Source organism: Coturnix japonica, chromosome Z (assembly GCF_054131305.1).
Source record: "Coturnix japonica strain WE chromosome Z, WE-NBRP24, whole genome shotgun sequence".
In the NCBI taxonomy this organism is placed as follows: domain Eukaryota; kingdom Metazoa; phylum Chordata; class Aves; order Galliformes; family Phasianidae; genus Coturnix; species Coturnix japonica.
In genome coordinates, this window is record NC_140702.1 from 74,062,355 (window position 1) to 74,084,301 (window position 21,947).

Below are 21,947 nucleotides of genomic sequence, written 5' to 3' on the forward strand. Positions count from 1 at the left end.
GATAATTATCCAGTGACAATTTCAATTTTTTTTTTCTTTTGTAGGGGAATTTACCTAAATATTCACATAACTCTCTGATGGTTCAAGCTATAAAGACTAACTTGACAGATCCAGATATACATGTGCTCTTCTTTGATGTGGAAGCACTGATAATTCAGCTGCTGACCGAAGAGGCCTCAAGACCCAACAGTGCCCTCATATCTCCAGAGAATTTACAGAAGGCCTCTGGTGGGTCTGACAAGGGAGGCTCCTTCTTGACTGGTAAGCGAGCAGCTGTCCTCTTCCAGCAGGTTAAGGAAACCATCAAAGAAAACATAAAAGAACATCTTCTTGATGATGAAGATGAGGATGAAGAATCAATGAGACAGAGGAGAGAAGACACTGACCCAGAATATCGTTCTAGCAAATCCAAACCGTTAACTCTACTAGAATACAACCTAACCATGGATACAGCAAAGCTTTTTATGTCCTGTCTTCATGCCTGGGGCTTGAATTCTGTTCTAGATGAGCTTTGTCTTGATCGTCTTGGGATGCTTAAGCCACACTGCTCAGTGTCCTTTGGCCTTCTGTCTAGAGGAGGCCACATGTCTCTGATGCTTCCTGGCTACAATCAACCTGTAGGCAAACAATCTTATGATGGCGTGGAGTTGGGCAGGAAGATGTCTATTACAGAAGGATTGGGAAAGGGAACATATGGTGTGTCGCGTGCTGTCACCACCCAGCATCTCCTCTCTGTCATATCACTGGCAAACACACTGATGAGCATGACCAATGCAACCTTTATTGGAGACCACATGAAGAAAGGCCCCACCAGGTACTTCTATTCAGACTTCTACTCAGAGTCTCTGTTCAAATATGCTATGTAATTTTGTTTAATTTCACCCTGGAGTTTGGTGTATCAAGTGGCCATGAAAACTTTAAGTACCCAGCCAACCAATGTGTTTCTTCTTTCATGGCAATAGTATTTTTTTTTTAATGTCAAGATAATGTTATTGCTTTTAATCAGGTTGCAGATGTTACAATGTTAATATGGTGTAGGCTGATGTTAATATGATGCGTTAACGTCAGCGCTAATGTAGTACAGGGCTGAAAGCCCATTCCTGTCCTTCTTTTTAATATTTATAGGATTTAAATATATTAAGGAGTAGGTCAGATTCTAGGCAAATCTAAACATACAAACGCGCATAACCAAGTAAGCGAGGAATTGTAAATGAGATACTTTGATGTCAACGTAACTATTCTTTACTGATTGCCTTTCAAAGTTTGTTTAGGTGTGGGATCTTAGCAAATAATCATTTTTCTCCCCTTTTCTCTTTTTCCTTCTGTATGTTCTCTCCTCTCCTCCAGGCCACCCAGACCAGGCACTCCTGAAATGTCAAAAATGAAGGCACCTCCGTCTATGGCAAGTCATGCAGCCCAGGGACAAATTAAGCAAGGTAGAAATCTTCAGAATTCATTTAGAGTAATTTCGTATGTCTTTTCAGTTCTGTATGCTAAAGTCATTGTGTTATTGTCGTGCGATAAAAACATTACTAGCTTCTACACAAGATACAAAGGTAGTGTTATATTCTAGATAACAGTTGTAATGATTAAGAATCAATTTAAAGTTCTAATACTGATGTGGAGTCATTCCTTGATAAAGAATAGTTTGGTGCTCCCTAGCCTTCAGATGTTGAGGTATCCATAAGGCATTCACCATCTATAAAGCAGTTTTATACAGAGTAACAGAAAAATGTTTATCATACATATAAACTGTATGTTTATGTATAAAGGTAGAACACATGTAAACACATAAATATTTCCTCTTCCATTTTAAAAGGAGGAAGAATTTTTTGTAACACTTCTTCTATCACCACTGCTGTTTCTGTTATCTGTAGTTAAGAAAGATGGCAGTGGATGATACTGGACCCTTTAGGAGTCTGTATTCTCTTTTATTTCATGAGTACAATGGTTAGATATAAAACACAGAGCAACATATGATATAAAGAAGGTTGTACGTAAGATTGGACTTCAGTTCCTCAAGTAAATCTGTGACAACATGGCATAGCCTTTTTAACTTGAGTGCAGAACTCAGGAGCAGTGAGATGTTTGCTGCAGTTGCTGGGGACACAGGCAGTGTCTGCTCATGTGATTTCTTATGAAATTACAGTTGGAAAAAAAAAATAAAGAAGATTAATGCTTTGTTATTGTGGCATTTTATGGATATTTATGTTTTGTGTTTTGAATATCCTTTGTATATTTCCTTACATATATCTTTAAACAATGAAACTACTCTTGTTTTAGAAAGCTGGTAAGCACAACAGGTGACTGACATATCAATTGTGATTTTCATCATTTGCATTCAGAAGTGAGGAAATGTATATCCAAAGAGGAAACTTGCTTGTCAGGGGTGCTTGTGTTTGTATTCTTGTGCTGTTTTCATCTGTATTTTGAAGGAGGAAGCCAGTTTCAGGAGTGATATGTATCAGGCTTTCCTTTTCATGTAAGGATGCTACAGAAATAGAGAGGTCGCAGTCAATAACAAAAAAGTGAAAATTAAAACAAACAAACAAACATACAAAAACAGCGCAGTAGGGCTTCTTTGGAAGTTGTGTACTTGAGAGGCCAGTGTTTTCTGGAGTTGGTATCTCCTGGGCAGATTCAATGCCAGAAAAAGCATGTTTGTCATGGAGAGCATATGCTTTTGTTTTCAAGTGTACAGTTATATTGCAGTTATTATTTCCAGAACGAAAAGGGTGTTGATTTTCTTTTGAAACAGCTGTGCTCATTATGGTGGTAGGCGTATATAATGTAGGACATACAGTGGAAATATTTTTAACTTCATCAGAAATAACTGATAAAAATAGAAATTATACGCAATGTCAGAAGTATAGAGAAATTCTGTTGTTCCTAAACTGTGATGTTTTGGGGTGTTTTGCCTGTGTTTGGCAGCATGACTTGAATGCTCCTGGAGGAAGAGTTTGAGTGGTACCCTTAGGTCATACGATTACATCCCACTGTGTACTACTTACAGCGTCTTGCTGCTCATAAATTACCAGTGCTTCTTAAAAATCAATTAGTATAGATACGATTAATGCATAGTATGACATGCTGGATGTCCATCTATTTGACCTGTATTTGCCCTGAGCTCGGCACATCTCTGTGCTACTCTGCTGTTGGGCCAGCTGCTTCTATCACAGTGACTGTTACAATTATTGTCTGTTGCAGACAGAACAATAACAGGGAGAAATTTCAAAGTCTTCAGTTTTGTTTTGAGAAACAAACAAAACAATAAAAAAAAACAACACAAATTTTAGGTGTTTTTTTTTTTTTTCCCCCCATAAATCAAACAGCTTCTTTTATACATCTGCTGAAACCAGTTTTTGTTGTGAAGTGACTTCTGCTGCTCATGCTGTCAATGTACACGTGCCATCGTGCTGCATTCATGTGGAAGGCATGGCAAAGTGTCCCTGATGCAGATGTCCTCCAGTGACAATAGAAGTTCACTGCATGAAAAGCAAACAGAAGACAATGCTTAATCTGTTCAGGAGCTTGAACCCATTGTTGTTCTGCAACGAAATAAAAGAGGGGGATTAATTTGAAGATGCTTGTGCATGACATATGGTAATTTCTCAGCAGGAAGGAAGTGTCAGATAGGGACCTCTAAATCTCCACATTGACCTCTGGTTGTAGCATGTGTATGCAATAGTGTCTGCACGTCTTTTCATGTGAGATAAAGTTCAACAATGAGCATTATGGAAGTATAATGTTTAGAACTGATTTTAAATTGCATTTGCCAAGAAATCACACAGTTTACAAAGTAAATACACCACAGCTGCTGCTTGGAGCACATGCTTTCCTGTCAGCTTGCCTGTAGTGTTACCCTGGATGCCTTACATCCGTCTGATTCATGTATTCAGACCTTTCTCTGGTTTAAGATCAAGCTTGTTTTGAACAGGGTGAGATTTAAAATGGAACTATATTTAAAATAATCATCAGCAATATGTTCTGTGGCTTTTTAGATGAACAGGTGGGACAGCCCAGGTTTGGAAGGGATCGTTTCTGGGTTGTTGTTTGGTTGTAATGAGCAGTACAGATCCTAAATCTGTCTTGATATGGGAAGAAACCCAGAAACAGAAGCAAAACTCCTGCTTTGAAATGCGCAGTCAACGATGTTGCTGAAGTGAGCCCCCAGTAGAGTTATGTTAGTGAAACTGTTTTTCTGTAGCTGCATGTTTTCTTCTCACTGACACTCCGCTTCTCGTAAAGCCTAGAAGTTTTTTGTTTTTTTAAGTTTAGTATTATCACAGTTTTGTTTTTCATTCTTTGGTGATACTAATCTGTTTTTCAGAAGCTGCTATCCTCACTTTCCTCTTTTTTTTTTTTTCCTCTTTATTTCTTCTTCTTTCCTCTGCAAGTTGCTCCTGCTGTTTCTTCTAGCACTGAAGCTGGTCACTCTGGCTCTGACACTGCTCCTCCTTTACATACCTGTTTCTTAGTAAATGAAGGTATCTTTCCTCATTTTTTTCTATCTATTTGTCTTTTACTTTCAACTAATGTTCCTTATCATTGTTACGATGTGACTTTAATTTGTTGTACAGAGGTATTTTTCTTTTCAAGAGACAGAGGTAATGAGTTTATTTTTACATAGTTTGCTGTTAGAGAGTGTACAGATGTGGTTTGTCTGTCCAGGACTTTCTTCCAAAGTTCAGTTCTCAGTGACCTTGTCAAAGGTTGGATTTCAGACTGTGCCTGGTTTTACTGTTGCTTTTTGACAAGATAACGAACCTTTTTTAAGTAGGAAGAACATGAGTGACTGAAGCCACACCATGCACTGTTTGTGTCCCACTGCTTTACTTCCATGTGGGTACAGCTGCTGCCCCTTGGTGTGAAGGCTCAGCTCCATCTGGATCTGGGGGAGCTTCTGGGACTGCCTGTGGCACAAATCAGGGGGCTAAACCTTTTGTGATGCTTTATATATGAAAATGAGCCAAAATGAGCTTCACATCACTTAAATCTGAATAGTAGTGCTCATGAAGACAAGAACTGCTTGATTAGACTACTTGGGGTTTGTGTTTAATTTTTTTTCCCCCTCCATTCTGATGAATGACTTTCTGCCCTAAAGATTGGTGCACACGCACAAAGAGCCTAATACAGACCAAAGTAACCCAAAGCACCTGTATCACGTCAGGGAAACTGTTTTAAACCTTTGCTTTGATGCTGTATTGCTAAGCCATAAATTTGTGCTTTGTTGTAGGAATTTCAGGTATTAATTAATTTCCTTGAAGCATCATGAAAAGCTTTGGTATTTAGCATACTGAGATTTTTGTGTTCACCATTGCTGACAAATTAAAAGTGGAGATCCAGGCTTGATGTGGCTCTGGGCAGCCTGGTCTGCTGGTTGACAACCCTGCGCACACAGCAGGGGGTTGAAACTGGATGAGCATTATGGTCCTTTCCAGCCCAGGCCATTCTATGGTTCTTTGGTCTGTATCCTCACTGAAAATACTTCTCATGCTTCTCAAGTGAAAGCAGATCATAATACTAAGAGCACTGTGTACATTACAATAGTTTTAGGATCTGTATTGTTTGAGGTTGATATATTCCTCTCTACTGCTTTTAACTAAATAATACTGCAGGCTTCCCATGTGAAGCAGGCTTAGATAGGAAGAGTGGGGTTAGTGGACAAATGTGTGCTTTGATGTGCTGGCATACCTCCTTAAAAAGTATATAGTCTTCCTACTGGTAATTTGTATGATTAGCTTTCTTTAAATGAATGGCATCAAACTTGCATGTAGCACATTATGTGAAAATAATGGAAACTAAAGTTTCAACGGATCATTGGATTTGGTCTTGAACTCAGGACTATGGCTTGTGCTTAGGAGCTTTTCAGTATTTAATATGTTGAATGTACTCCGAGGGTTGCAAGTTTGAAATTCAAGGCTGTGATTCAGTGTGGTTAGATTTAGTTTATGAGAGAGGATGAAAAGAAACAGTGCTTCTGATGTGTTCTTCTGTGTTTGAACAGGGTGGAGCCAGCTTGCTGCCATGCACTGCGTGATGCTTCCTGACCTGCTGGGTCTGGACAAATTTAGGCCTCCTCTTCTGGAGATGTTGGCTCGTAGATGGCAGGACCGCTGCCTGGAGGTGAGTTTGTAGGATAGCAGAATTACAGACCAGCTGGGTTGGAAGAAACCCCAGACACACCCAGCCCCATTCTGCTGTGGATTGGTTGCCCTTTCCTGCTGCACAGGGCCCATCCATGTCCTTGGGCTCTCTGGGGATGGGGCACTCACATGTGTGAGCAGCCTGTATGCCTGACAAACAGTAATTTTCTGTTGATGCATTTGTTTGTTTGTTTCCCCAATGCTTATTTTTAAAAGCCCCAAATAACATGCTTTCAAATATCAGTCTTCTCTTTTTAAGTCTTGGTTTATTTAAGTGGTACATTGTTTTGATGAGAAATGGCTCTTTTGATGTGCCACTGGATGGCAGCCTTGTTCCACTGCAACAGGAGTGAATCACTAAGGGAGACCTCAGGGAATCCCAGTTCTCAGCAGCAGAACCCTCTCTGCTCTGCCTTGGGGCACAGGGAGGGGACAATCTGTGAGGATGTGGAAGGACAGGCAGAAGTGATTTGTGTGTTGCAGTATTTGAATGTTTTGTTACTTTGGTTGTTATTTATGCAGAGTGCAGCTTTATGTACCTGTCAGATGTTGGTGGCTTTTATATTAAGGTAAAATGAGCTTAATAAAAAGTACTTTCTGACACAAGCTCATGTAGCTGTTGATTCTAGATTCAGTATGTCAGTTTTCCAGTTAACCTCTTTCAAATTGTTGAAAAAATGATTTGTGCCTCTTTTTTTTTTTTTTTTTTCCTCTTTTTTACCCTTTTTGTGACATACACTGTATATATGTCTTTCTAAAGAAATGCCTGGATTGAAATTTATCCTATTCTGTTATGAATCTCTTTAAGGATCAAGAACTAACCCGTATTTTTTTTTTTTTCCTCAAGAGACTGCTGAGTTGCTTAATTTGTTGGAGCTTGTGTACAGCAGTCAGTAAGTGGTTTGTCACCAACAGTGTGATAAATGACTGCTAGGCCTTAACACTACACCTGTGCTACTGTGGCAAAATTTTCGTTGACTGTGCAGCTTTCAGAGTAGGAAAGGAGGAACAGAGCTGGATTATAGGCTGTGGGTCTTCAGCAGTCTTGTAACTTAATGGGGAATAGGCTTTTTGCTAGCTGGGTGCCTGTTCTTCTGCTAGATAGGATATACTGTGTTACGGTTTCCTGAGAGGATAATTGCTTTGAAACTAATTAGGATTTGTAAGCAGGTAAGCAGTAGGAAAGAAACCAGTTTCTGGATATCCTGAGGTGTCAAGTTAACGTTTTGCTGGTCCCTGCTTGCCCATGGTTTTTTGTCTTAGCTTGATCGAGTTGCATAACTTCCTTTTGTGTACACGTTGTTGTCTTCCACATTGCACACAAATGAGATCATCTCATTTAACAACTGTTCCTTCAGGACTTTTGTTTTGCTGTGGTATTCCAACATCCACCTTTGATATTTAGAAAAATTATTTATTTGCTCCTTATCTTGGAATTTTGGACAACTTTTGTTGTAAAGAAGGCTGATCACAAATTGTTCCCACAAAATTAGAATTTTGGTGATGTTTCAGTGCATCAGCACTGCTTTTCTACAAATGGCAGTGACCAGTTTACTTGATGGCATGTGAGCCACCTCATTCCTTTCAGTGGGAAACCTTAGTTACCATTCACTTCTGGGGATTTGAAGTAGCCTCTTTGCTGAGGAAGGTTTTCTCACAGTGTCTTTGGCTGTTTCGTCCTCTGTTTGGAGTCAGCATAGTTGGGGGTTGTCCTATTTGTGACCGTCTTGCTTCTGTTCTTAAGTTGGGAAAGAGTGGGGAAAAATGTGGGTTTTCTAAAACCTATTTTCCTATGCAATCCTTTTTTTTTTTTTTAAAATTTCTTTTAAGTGATGTTTTTTGTTGTTCTATCTATATTATACTGATAGCATATTGATAAATATTTAATGTTTGAGTTTCTGTAATGTTTTGGTTGGTTTATAGGTAAGAGAAGCTGCCCAGGCCCTGCTGCTAGCGGAACTGAGGAGGATTGAGCAGGCAGGCCGGAAGGAGACCATTGATGCTTGGGCTCCATATTTGCCACAGTACATTGACAGTGTCATATCACGTAAGTGACTGTGATTAATTGGAAAACAACTTTGTTGATAGATAAAGAGGAGAAAAGAAATTCCATTAACCAACTTAATAGCAGTTCTGCCGGCTTAGGGAAAGAGGAATTTGAGTCACTCATGAAAATTTATGTAAATTTTCAAATGTCATAGTCATGAAATTGCTTGGGGTCCCCAGTGTTGATTAGGTAAATAGAGCATTCCAGTGTACGTCATTGGGTGTGCAGTGTCTTTTGTGAAGACTTTTACTAGTGTTGTAGGGCAGGGCTGTAGTCTGGAGATTTCAAGGAAGAAACCTACTTAGAAAAAGGCTGATATAATTACCAAAGAGTCTATAATAAGTTTATAGAATTGGTTATGAAGGGATTCTTTGGCATCCCCGAAGTATAGAAGGATTCTGGAAGGAGCTAATGCAGCTGTATGTAGGAGGTGTCCTTTGCTGTGTGTTGGACATTTGGTGCAACTTTTGCCTCATTGGATGTTCAGAACCTATGGTTACCCAGGGCTGCTGGGAGGCACTGGTTGAAGATGGCTCCACAGTTATCAAGGATTCATTAGACAGTAATTTATGTTCATGGTTAATTGGGTGTGCATGAGATTACAGTATTCCCCTTTGAAATGAGGAACATTTTTCTATCTTATCACATTCATAAAAGCCTAAAACTATAAGTTAATGGACTTCAGGGCATTAGAAGGTGAAGCTCATTTTGCAGAGTGGGTGTGAAAGATGCATCTTCCAGTGTTCTGCCAAGATTTCTTAAACTGTAACAGAAGCATATCAAGAATCAGAGTTGTTCCTTTCTAATCTCTCTCATGATTTATAAATTTATACATTGCAAGTAGCAGTACGTCATTTCCTTCAGCCTTCTGCAGTCTCTTTTTGGTAATTTCACACCATCATTCACACCATCCTCCTGACTTGGCTTTGCTTATTGAAATGCCAGATTAGATGTGCTGTTACCAGCTCCTTTCTATCATGTTCTCTTCCATTTTGTAGTTTTCTCTTTCCCTCCCCTTTCCTGATGTTTTTTGTACTAACACAATTACCTTATTATGTGCTACGCCTCCTTTCTTTGCATATTTACTAGCACATAATTTAAAATACTGCTGCAAGTGTAGTTCTCTAACAATTTCTGTTGTTTAATGTGCTTATAAGTGAAAGTACTGGATTTAGTAGCAGTAGTTTTCTAGCATCCTCATGACCTTGGTTCTTTTTTGTTGGGTAAGTGCATTAACTGAAGAAATCAAATGAATTACTAAAGAACAAATTAAAAAGCAAATAAAGCCCTTGGAACTTTGAAACAAAAAGTATTTTGATTTCATAATTGGGCTGACTGAATTAACTTTAAATATCACAATTGACAAATATGACAATGACATTTGTCATTCGACAAAATACTGCCAGTTAAATTGTTCCACTTGTAGGTGGAATGCTAAAGGAAACTTCTGAGTACATTTTCTACAGCCTATGATAACCACATATATTTTTGAATAACTGGCCGTATTTGGAACACTTGGCTCGTGGGCAGAGAAGGATTTTAATGGGATCTAATGCTAGTGAGGCACAAGTCTTCTATGTACTTTGAACCATGAAACATACATACTTACTAAAACATGAAGCTTCTGACCATAATTGTGTATATACATCTTGCAGTAATTCAGTGATATGCTATGTAAGTATATAAGTATTCCATTCATTCATGTGTTCATAGTCTTTCCTTTCTAGAATGATGTACAGTCATGTCTGCCATATTTAAGAAAGCAGTAAAAATATATTAATTCTTGTAAATGAGAATGTTTACCTTAAAAGTAAAGTAGTAGACATTCATTTTTTTTAATTGTGATTCCTCTGCTGAAGAACGTAGCTTCTATTCAGGGAAAGATCTCTGTCAAATAGGATTGATTTTGGAGAAATGTGTAATAATCTTATTAAATCTAAATTGAATGCATAAATCTCACAGGATGCAGTATGTTCGTGTGGTGCAGAGGATTTGCTGGTGTTAACTGCAGCCTTCAGGTGTGCAGCCTTTGCCTTATAAAGGGGTATTGCTGCACAGCCAGATGTGCAGCCAGGCCACCAGCAAGGAGTGGGAGTGTGCTGTACATACATGCCAAAGAGCCTTCATTCAAACTGATGGAGACCGGTGCTGTTCTGAATGTTTGGGTTTAGTTTTTAAGTGCTTTTCTGGTGAGACTGGTTGTGCTGAGTTTGTGGGGTATAGCTGCAATTGCCCTCCAGTAACTTCTGAAGCAGCTGTTGATGATCGCTGATTTCTCTACAGTGACATTGTTGGGTGCAAGGTCATGGGCACAGTCTTACTGTTGAAGTGTATGTAGGGCCTCTGCTTCCAAAATGGGAATTACCATTTAATATGCTGGAAAACAACTGCAAACTCACTAACCCCAACATTTTCTGTTTGCGGTACTTTGCGTTACATAAACTCTGCAGTGTGGAAGGATGAGAAGAGGATGGAGTTGTGTGCCACGTGTGCATAGTTGGAAGCGGAATGTTTAGTTCTGCTCTCCTGCCTTTGCACGGGCTGTGGGCATGGCATGTGTGCATACAGCATTGCCAAAGATGGGCTGGGTGGAATAAAAAAAGGCTGTATCCTCTATGCATTCAATTCAATACACACAGCATGAATGCATACGGCAATACTTGGCTTTTTTATTAGTTATTAACAGATCAAAACATTTGTTTAACACTAGAATAGGGTTTACTTATCTATCAGAGCAAACAGGATTTTAAAACAGGAAAAAACAGGGAGAGATCAGGTGTGGAGTGTGGGTGAATGGATGACTTGAATGCAGACACTCAGTATTTTGAAAGCAGTAGTACAGAAAACGTGTAAAACAGGTAATGAGTAGCACACTGGAATTATACCTGAGTGTGTGGTTCTGAATGGCAGAGCTGGAAGGCTGTTTAACAGTGCTACTGGCTGTGTGAGCCTCCACAGAGGTGCTGGCACCCCAAGAAGAGCAGTGGTTGTGGTGTCAGGTTGGAGTAATGAAAAATAACGAGGAACTACAGAGCTGGCTTTTGTAGGCAAAGCATACAGATGTTCCCCTGGTTACAGTATAACACATGATGGAAGTGATTCCTTCTTTTAAAAGATCTGGTGAGGGATCGAGGGAGATAAAAATTACTCAGAATGGCCCAAATGGATGTGGTGAGTTTCTGAAAAATACAGCTTAGTGCTGGAAAGGCACATTGATGGAGTACGGTACAGTTCAAGAAGTGCTGCTCTGTTTCCTTCATCCTCCACATCTTCCTATGTCCTTGCTTAATAGAGAGGCATAGAATATTATCAGCATGTTTCCCTCCAGCCCATCTTACTACATTATAACAGTTCTTGTAAATGTGATGTGGAAAAAGTGCTTTTCTTTGACATAGCAGTTTCCTTTATAAGTGAAACAAATGTAACCACTAATAGAAGCTTGTTGCTGATATATTTAGTCATATGCATTTAATTGGCTCTGGAATGTCTCAGGAGTGTGGAGGTAGCAAAGGGAGGTGAAATCTTCTCTCCATTTGTGTATGTGCACAGATCCAAGAGCAACTGGGAGCAGGACTGTATTTATTGGGATCTCACGTGTGTGCATGTCTCTCTACTCCTTGATGTGCATGGAAAGCAGCAAGGCAAATTTGCACCAGGTTGTCTTTTAATAATCTCTTATCTGATGCAAGAGAGAGCGTAGTAAGCAATGGAGATAGAAATTCCTTGAACTTGTGTTTGAATCATGCTGCCACTTAATGCTAAAACTGTGTGCTTGGGCAGGTTTTATTCCCATACCTAGTTTTGCATTTTGAGGATCTCAGCGGAGTCAGCTGGCGCTTTGGAGCACAATGAATAGGGCAACTTAAGTATTTCCACAGGGCAGAAATGTAGTCAGTGCCCGGTGGTGTGCTCATTTCCTGATCACTTCGTGTAGCGATTGTGCAGGAGTGCAATTGTAGACAGTCCTTACTAGGGAGGTCAGCCAATTTGTATCATGTGTGTTATTCCCTCCTTGTTTCTGAGTATCCAGCTGAGAGAATTACGGCTTTAAAGGATCAGCATCAGGGTCGGATTCCTTCTTAAAACTTAATTCCTGTTTCGTATCAAATCCTTATTTCACGTCAAACTTTTTGGTGAACTGAAAGGAAGGGGAAAACCCTGCATTATTTACTCAATCCAGAGCATGTTTATTGAGCTTGTCTTGTACCCTTTTAGTCTTATTTATAATTATATATATATAATATGTTATAGTTATAGTCTTTTATATTCAGCTGTTATACAGTAGTTTATGAATATGAAATGGATGAAATGAACGTGACATCATGATTTGGAGATGCTGTATTTAGCCACTGCTATTTCTCAGGCTCGTGCAGGAAGGGAAGCTTTGGAAGCTTCACGTTCTGTCTGCTAAGATTGTCACGTAGCCTTTACCTGCTCCTTGTTTTCACAACGTGTGATTGTTTCTGCACAGTCTGTAGCTCATTCTCTATGAGGAACAGTTTTCAGCTCAAAAGGGGAAAAATGTTACCTCCGTTACGTGCTCATTGTGAAGAGCAAAGACTTTTTCAGTGTAAGATAGATTCTGCAAAGGATTGGTTTGTTTTTTTTTCCTCTTTTCTAACAGATTTCTTTACTGAATGTTGTGTTCCTGTATCTTGTTTTTTCTGTTGCTCAGTGTAATGTCTTCTGAAAATGCTGAGGCAGGTGTTTCATAGGCCCCATGCAGAGGAACCCCTGAATGTTGCAGCATGAGGTCTGCCCACCCAGCAGCCCAGAGACTGATGTGTTTTAAAATATGTGGTGTTACTGCAGATACAAAAATGGTTCCTATGTCTTTAATGGAAAGCAAAAGGTTATCTGGCCGTGCCCTTTGTGTGCATGCTGCAGGCAGGCAGGCAGTGTGCGCTGGGAGCTGCCAGATCGATCGGGTGCTGCGCACTGAATTAATTCCAGGCAGGAATCTGCTGCCAGTGAATGCTGCCTAAAAATTAGGTCTGGATGCTGCTGGTGCTTCCCATATTGCTAAACCCGATGTCTGCATCAAATTATTATTTCTTGTAAAGTGGAAACCTTAAATAATGTGTCAGCATGCAATTCAAGAGAGGACAACTTAAGAATATGCTTCTAAATTTCTTCACTTTGATTATAACCCATTTTGATAACAAAAATAAATGTGATAAGTCTATAATAAATACGATGTCATTTTTATTAATATATGATCTATAATATATAATATGTAAACATAGATATCTATCTCTGTTAGGAAGCTTTACTTAAGACAAGATTAATTGAGTAAAACATAATTAAACTTCAGTTTACTTAAATGGGAGTTTTCACCAAGTAAGGATACTGTGATTTGACCTCAGAGACTGCTGTATATCCATGTGGTTGGTCACTCTGCCCTGCAAGTTCTTACTTTGCCAAGCACAAAGGAATAAATGAAATAGATCTGCACAGCACTATTTTGATGCAGTAATTGAGCAATCAGTTTATGATGCTACAGTAAATGAGGAATTGTAATCATAGAGCCATAGAATCATTTGAGTCGGAAGGGCTCCCTAAAGGCTCTCTAGTCCCTCTCCCTGCAGGGCACGGGGACACCCACAGCTCCATCAGTGCTTAGAACCCATCCAGCCTGACCTTGGCTGTCTGCAGGGATGGGGCAGCACCGCCTCTCTAGGCAGCCTGTGCCAGGGCCTTCACGCCCTCATTATGAAGGACTTCCTTGTATCCAATTTAAATCTCCCTGCCTTTGGTTTGAAACTGCTTCCACTTGTCTTGTTGCAGCAGACCCTGCTAAGGAGTCAGCCTCGTTATTTCTTAAAAAAGCCCCCCTTTTAATTTTGAATGGCTGCTCTTAGGTTTCCCTGGAGCCTTCGCTTCCCCGTACTGCACAGCCCCAGCTCTCAGCCTGTCCTCATAGGAGATGTGTTCCAGCCCTGACATCATTTCTGTGTCCCTCCTCTGGACGTGCTCTGTCAGGTCCATATCTCTCCTGTGCTGAGCATTCCCCATCTATTTGCAACACTCCAGGTGAGGTCTCACAGCACAGAGCAGAATTAAATGATTTGTGCTTAGATTTTAATTTTAATTCTATAATATTCTAAGGGACTTCTAATATTTTGTATGCTGTGCTTAGAACCAACTCATGCAAAAACATTTCTGTCCTTTCACTCTATTGTCGCTGGTCTTGCTAAGCTATTTAGGTGTAGCATGTCTAATATGAAAGCTCAGCTACTTTTCATCAACCTGAGGATAAAATGCAATGGAAGAGGTGATGTGAGAACTAAGGGATGTGGTTTAGTGGGCATGATGGGGATGGGCTGACGGTTGAGCTTGATGATCTTTGAAGTCTTTTCCAACCTTAATGATTCTATGATTCTTAACAAACCCAAGGTGTTTGTCCATCTGAAAAGCATTTTGACAGTGCAGTGCTGGAACCACGGAATCCTTATGGAAGATAGAAAGGGCCACATGGGAGACAGCCATGAGCTGAAACAGCTTCATCATGGCATCAAACTCCCTAGTCTTGTTGTACATTTATTGGCAGTGCTTTACTGGTACTGATGTAATGAGAAATTTATGAACAATTGCTAGTTTCTTTATAAAGAAATGATGTCAGAGGAAACATTGGAAATGAAATTGCTGTGTAAGACAGTGCCTGTGTTATCAGAAGGTAGGAGTATGACTGTGAATAAGTAGTGTTTAACAGAAACATTTCTGAACTGGTTCAAAGAAGATTCAGAATTGAATGGCTTTCAGATGTGGATTCTCAAACGTTGTACGTGATGAAACCCACGAGAGAGCTTCTCTTTATGTAGTTTATTATGAACCGTTGTCTTTTCACTTATAAGCCATATTTTTACATTTGGAGAAGAGTCATTTATCACATCAAAACTACTGCAAACTGAAGAAATGTGTGCGTTTGTTACTCTGTACAAATGGCAGAGGGGCAGCAGAGGAGTAGGCAGGACTTGGTCACCCTTTGCTAGATGACAGCCTGGGGTAGCACAGCAAAAGGCATTCCAGATTTGTTATTTCTTTTCGAAGCTTGCTTGGTGCTGACAAAGGGCTGTAGTCCTTTTTTAATGGGATCTTAATGCCTCTGTAGATGGCAAACGTAATGCCATGATCAGGAAAGCATCAATCTCTTCATATAATAAGATTTTTGATAGCTGACATAAAAGATACATCAGGAGGAAAGAAATCTTATCTGGGCTCTCTTCAGTCTGCTCCTTCAGCTTTCCTAAAGCTCTTTGGGAACACTATTTGTGAGGCTGTCCTTTTTCACTCTTAGCAAAACGCTTCTTTTCATAGTGCCTTGATGGAATTGCAGTAAGGTCTGGACAGGGTCTCATAAAGGTTAAAGCTGGGCACAGCATACACCAGTGAATGATAAACTCCTGTGGTGTTACATGGCATGATTTAGTGTTCATAATACTATTTGCGAGAGCAATTAACTCATAGATCACAACCAAATTATGTAGAATGGCTCAGATGAAGGAGTGTATTCTGAAAGTGGCATGGAAAGAGCCCTTTTTTGATGGGAGAGATGCAGGATTAATAGGAGATGTAAGAGAAGTTCTGCTAGAACTCAAGTTTTACAGGTAAATAGGATGTAATGTCCCTGTGTTTTTGATCCTTTTAATCATACTAGAAGATAAAAAGGAAGTATATGAGATAGCTACGTTGTGGAGAACATTTATAAAGGAAAGGTTTGTATTACAGGAAGTCAGAAAATAGTTTATCTTTGCTTCATCTGCACTTTATAGTGCTACATTGCAACGGAAGATAACTTTATTTTTCCCTAATGCAGGGTTGTTATCTAAGAAAACCACTGACTTATGGGTGTTTGGCTGTTATTTTTTCAGCTGGAGTAACCACGGAAGCCATTCAAACTGCTACCGCAAGCCCAGATTCACTGGGAACAGAGGCAAAAGTTCAGGAGGAAGAGCATGATCTAGTGGATGACGACATCACGGCAGGTGAGCCTAACAAAACATATTTCTTCTTCTTTTTTTTTAACTTACTGTGTGCAATGCAAGAGAGATGGAACACTTTCTTTCTAACTTTGCATACCTCTCATGTGAAAATGAAATACATGCTTTACTCTTAACTACTGTCATTTTACTACGTTGCTTGTGAAACAAATACTTTTCAGTGTGATTTGAGCTTTGTAGTCTGCCTGCAGCTGACATATTTAGCTCTTAGAGAATGCTTTGATTCTTTATAGTTACTTCTTAAATGATTTACCGTGGTGAAAAGTCTTGTGCAGGCATGCTGCCATCATAATCTGCTTCTCTGAATTGTGAATCACTGTTAGTTTGCCATACATGGAGTTCAGGTATGTTTTGGTTCTAATATAGCTTTTTACTGTTGCTGCATGTTTCTTTCTGTAGGCTGGTGGATGGCTGAGAATTCCAGCCCCTCAAGGCATGTTCTGAAATGGCAGACCATACAAAAGCAAACACTTAATTACAACAGTTATCTTTTGATTCTTTTCTTCATGCTTGTCTGTAAGGCATCGTGGGGAAAATACTTGCATGCTCAGTATCAGCATCCTCAGAATTTGAATGACCACAGTATGTATTTTAGTATAGCATACCACAGATTATAGAGCACAAGAGCTATGCTGTTTTGTCAGCTCAGACTATGTTGTCTGAGATTTTTATAGATTTTTGTGAAAGTCGGAAAGAAAACTATTTATTCCTATTGACCAGAAGGCTGTTAGTATGCCAGGTGGAGTTTTGGGTCAGGTCTCTGGTTGAAGGTGACTGAGACAAGATTCCTGCTGGTCGAAGAGTAGACTGTTTGGAGCACGGAGTGTTATCACAGGCTGTTTGGAAAAGACTTGAAAAAGCTATGGTGGGGGGGAAGTGTGCTATGGAGACACCTGTAGGGTCTGGGGGAATATGTGGGAGTTGTCAAAAGCAATAATGGATAGAGGCTGAAAAAATGGAAATAAAAAATGGAAATTAGTGAAAAGGCTCAGAATACTCTGAAATGATTTTCACAACATGTCCATTACGTTGTGCTTCTTTGAGAGCCATAGCATCTACGTAGCCCTGCAGCTGTTGGGGACCTACTGGTTCTTCTTCTGGAAGCCTCAATGACAGCAATATTGCCAACAGGCATGAGTCGTATCATTCCGCTTTCATGGCCCATGTGTTTTTCAGGGGTAGGGTGGGAAATGGACCACTTTATTGGAGCCAGTTCTGAATGACGTGCATTTTCCTGCTGCCTGCTATTCTTGATCAAAGCAATCGAGCTTTAAAAGCCGTGTTCTGAGTAAACGTGAAATTTCAGTCTACAATTGAATGCAATCAGTTTAGTGTTTGTAGAATACAGAAAAAAATTTAATTCAAACATTTTGAAGCTTACCTTGTCATCTTTAAACATGATGCAGCTTCTTTCTATAGTGGTCCTTTTAGAGCTAATACTTACTGATTGAGTGCACAAAGTAAAACCAGTGTGCAGTGATCAACACGATTTTTTTCCAATTCAAATTGGTATTCACCAAATGCTTTCATTCCTCCAAATAATTTTTTAAAAGGATCACTTCCACATTGGTCCTTTTAGAGATTAAAGCAGTTTAGCTTAGCTTGCTGAAAAGCACTGAAACCTATTTGTGGGAAACAGGCCCGGCAGTGCCTGGTAGGCATTTAACAACATGCTAGCAGAAGTTATATGAGAAACTGGGTCTATCTTCAGATACACTGAAAAGGCGCACAAGAACAGGCTTCCAAAGCAGTAATAGTACCTACTGTTATCTTTAATGCCTATGAAGCTCTCCTGGATAATGAAGTATAGAGCAAATACGTTGTTTAAATGGTTCACACTGTTTGTTTGTATTTGTTTTTGCTACTTGGGCAGAGAGTCTTCTGACTTCATTGACTGAACTTGCTCAAAATAAGTTTTGTATTTAATATCTTTTATTTCTTTGTAATTTGTAATCTACCAATTAAAGTTTTAGGCTCTAAGATATCATCTAGCTTTTATTCTAGAAGTATAAATCTGTTTTTCCAGTAAATAAAGGAGGAGCAAAATAAGGAAGAATAAACAAAGTGCTGTTACATGTTTGGAAATGTGACTGTCTGCATTTAAAGCGTGCTTGGAACATACACAGCAGCATCTACAGGGATAATAAAACAAACGCATGGCTGAGCACATAACAGAGATAAAGGGTCAGATGTCACCAGTGCTGTGAAAAAGGCAGTGTTGTAGTGCCTCAGTACCTTTTGCTGACAGATTTATTTACTAGCATAGAAAACGGTACCAATAGACTCTTTAGGAATTCACTGAGTTTCCCATGTTCAAATGAAGGCCTTCAAGGAAGTAACTTTTGGGTTGCAGCATTGTGTGCTTCTGAGCTGTTCAGTGTTGCTTTAGTACTGGAGGTAAATAATGTATGGGGGCACAGTAAGACATGTATACTAAACACTGTATGGGTTGCTCTTATACCTACTCAGCAGTATTTCCCCAGACCCCTGGATGTGGGGCTGGGCACAGTGCTGGGGCGGGGGGAAACTTGAGGACCATGCCCATCCCAGCCAGGCTGTGACTTCTGGAGTGAGTGGGGACTTTGGCATTACAAAATGGGGGATTTCTCCATAGCAGTTTCTTTTTGTAGCAGTGACTTTGCTTGCATTAGCACTGACAGTGATGCTTGCAAAGCACAAACTCTTTCCTGGTACTAATTAAATATTTATTGTTAAACATTTTTCTCCTCTTTCATGAACTCTTGGTATCATGTACCATCGCCATAGCTGCAAAGATTATAGGAGTACCAACTGCCATGGTTTTGTAGTTAAAATACTTGCAAAAATACAGAGGTGTATTACATTTGTGAATGAGCAGGGCTTCACACAGCAGCAAGGTAAGCAGTGCTTGGTGAACTTTGAGGCTTCTGGTACCAATGTGAATGTAATGCTAGGAGATTCCATTGAGCTGAATACAAGATGCATTGCTTCTGGGAAAAGGGGTTTAGGTGGTTAGGGACTGTCACAGAATTGCAGGGGTTGGCAGGGATAATCTAGCTGAAGTAGGTTCCATACAGTAGGAAAAAGATTTTGTGCCCTGTAATTGGATCGATTACACAAACTGGTGGATTTTTTGTGCTTTGTTTCTAGGAGCTATTTAAAACAAGCTATAGGTGGTAGGGAAGCTCAGGGCAAAGGCTTTTGAGACCACTCCTGTAGCTGCTGCAGGGTGACAATGGCAGCGCTGAGAGTTGCACTCAGCTGCCTTGTTGTGAAAGGGTGAAATTCCAACAGGAGGCCTGATAATTAGCAAAGCTGGGTAAACTCTTGTCAGACCCATTATTCTGGGTTGGTATTTCCCTAAGTAAAAACTGAATTGAAATTGAATTTATTCCAAAGGATTTGACATTCCAGAAAGCTGGAATGTAGGGGCTGGAGACTGCTTCAAGCACAGAAATAAGGATTATCATTTATCTGAGAATGTTTTAGAAAAAAAACACCTTAAACTTATGAAAATATGTGTACCCTGGTCCAGTGAGTCTTGTCTTGGTGCCTTCAAATCTGAAGCAAGCTGTTGTGTGAAACCTTTGCATCCTTAGCTCTGGGCTCTGCAAGGGTAGTTGTGTTACCCTGTGCTCCAAGGGCAGAGCAGTGAGCACTGCTTTTTTGTTGTTCCTTTTTGCACAGGCGCTGTGTATGGTGCACCATTTCCTCCTATGTGCTGCTGTGATGTGATAGTGGGAAAGTGCTAAGGCAGTACAGAGATGCTCTGAGCGTGCTCCTTGTTTAGCCATGTGGCCAAAGGAGCCTCAGACAAGAATGCTTTGTGCATCTTGCACAGGTTATAATTTACAGTATAACAGCAGAACTGCAGCAGCGACAGCAGTTCACACACAGAAGGTTGTATGGAAAATAAAAGCCAGGAGTGTTACTGATAATGATTGTTAACTTGAAAGCTTAATCTTTTGAATTACTTCCTGTAATATTATAAAGCTTGTTTTCTTGCGTATTGAGTAGTATTTTTTGGACAATTATTACTCATTAAGTGGTGAAATCAGAAACAAGAAGTACTGTTAGTTTATCTCATATTCTCAAACTAAGTACGACTTTGCAGTCACCAGCAGAATTTGTCTGTGCTATCTTGAAGATTCAGCAATTGGCAGTCATTGTTTTTGTGTTATATATTAGCATGACATTTGCAGAAATGTTGAGTTTCCAGTATTTTCCCATATTTTGAATGATAAACATTTTACCTCCAATGTCTAGATGTTAGTCTAGATGTTATGCTGTTGGCACGATCAAACTACTTTAAGTAGTTTTAATTTAGTTCCTAGTTGATACATTATTTTTTGCTGTTAAACTTTTTAGCTCAAAGGCTTCCATTCTAACAGAAGAAAAATATTTCAGTTGCTTACTGGAAGTTGAGTGCGGTTATTTAATAAGCCATATGCTGTGCTTTTCTTTGGCTTCTTTGCTTCCTTCTTACTCTTGCTAATGTATTGAGTCTCTGGACTGCTCCGGTGATTTCTGTACATTCTCTTGTGCTGTTGGAGCCAGACTTGAAGCAGAAGCGACAGGTGTCGTTGCCCAGTGCTGCCCTCCCCTCCTCGGGCAGCATTCCTGGTAAGGTTTGCTGTGAGGTGGAGGTGCACAACAAATGACACCATCTGCCATCCCCAGCAGCCAAGCCAGCGGCCCACTGTTCAGCACAATGTGGGCGCCAAAAGAGTCAGTCTCTGGACAAAATTCCTGCTGGGTTTCTTTCAGGCAGCACAGACCAAACTAGAGCACCTTCACCATGCCACATGCATTGGTGGATCTCTAAAGCCCGCCATAGAGAGATCAAAGAAGCACTGCATTTGTATTTAGTAACCCATTAGAAAACCAACTACCGTATCTTGCCCTGACTATTATGTAAAACACCAGAAAAAATGAGGTTTTGTCATCTAAAGCAAACTTCATTCCTTTCAGATGCTAGCGGTGAAAGTGAAAATGCACACCTCTCTTGCTTTGTCTTTTCTGTTACAATAAAAATGGAATGCAGATGCCACAAACACCACTTATTTGACACGCAGATGTTAATTTTTAATGGAGCATTCTGTCTACTAATGGTAATTTTGAAGCATCTTGAGAGATCTGTCTAATTGGATACATATATACAGAATTATACAAAATTAACACAGGGTATAATTTCCTGCAGTTTGTCTTTGGTTGTCTACAAGAAAGCATGAAGTCGTAGGTGAAATACTTTAAAGAAAAGGAAAGAAAAAAAGCTTTTGTTAATCTTCAATAAATGTAAGGAACTGTAGTTGATGTAGAACAATGATTTTTACAACAAAGCTGTGTGCAGTTGAAGGGATGTGGGCTTCTGCCTTTCAAGCAGATGTCACCCAGTAAGCACCATTAAGAAATCTGTTCTCTGTGAGAGGGTGATGGGCTGGACATCTGTCTGAATGGCGTCTGTCAGTGCTGGGCAGTGCTGTATGCCTTCATTAAGGAAGTGCTGCAGAGAACTGATCTGTTTGAGGTGTCAGACACGCTTCTAATTAATAGCAGAAGCACACAGCAGAGCAGTTAGAGTTCTGCCAGGCTCAAGCAGTGGCTGTGATGCACACCAGCCTGTCACTTTGTGTTTAGTTCTGTGGGTGTAGAGATAACTGATGTTTCTAAAATGACAGTTAATATAAAATCTACAGCCTTGGCAAAAAGCTAACAAACTGGAATAAAAATTTTTGAAGGAGTTAAGTTGATGAAGGGCTGTATGTACTTTGATTG

The 21,947-nt window shown here is 39.8% G+C and overlaps 1 protein-coding gene across 7 annotated transcripts in view; it reads left to right on the forward strand.

Moving 5' to 3' along the window:
- The window catches only part of WDR7 (WD repeat domain 7), a 106,775-nt gene that overhangs the window by 25,413 nt on the left and 59,415 nt on the right, over positions 1-21,947 (forward strand). For 4 of the 7 annotated variants that reach the window (XM_015887228.3, XM_015887227.3, XM_085529335.1 and 1 more), the window contains 6 exons: positions 45-814; positions 1,348-1,436; positions 4,398-4,487; positions 6,008-6,126; positions 8,070-8,193; positions 16,065-16,178. In XM_015887228.3, the coding sequence (XP_015742714.1) occupies positions 45-814; positions 1,348-1,436; positions 4,398-4,487; positions 6,008-6,126; positions 8,070-8,193; positions 16,065-16,178 (1,306 nt within the window). Of the gene's footprint in view, positions 1-44; positions 815-1,347; positions 1,437-4,397; positions 4,488-6,007; positions 6,127-8,069; positions 8,194-16,064; positions 16,179-16,592; positions 17,128-21,947 lie in introns of those variants that run through there. The other 3 variants (XM_085529334.1, XM_085529333.1, XM_085529336.1) reach the window with 2 other exon arrangements.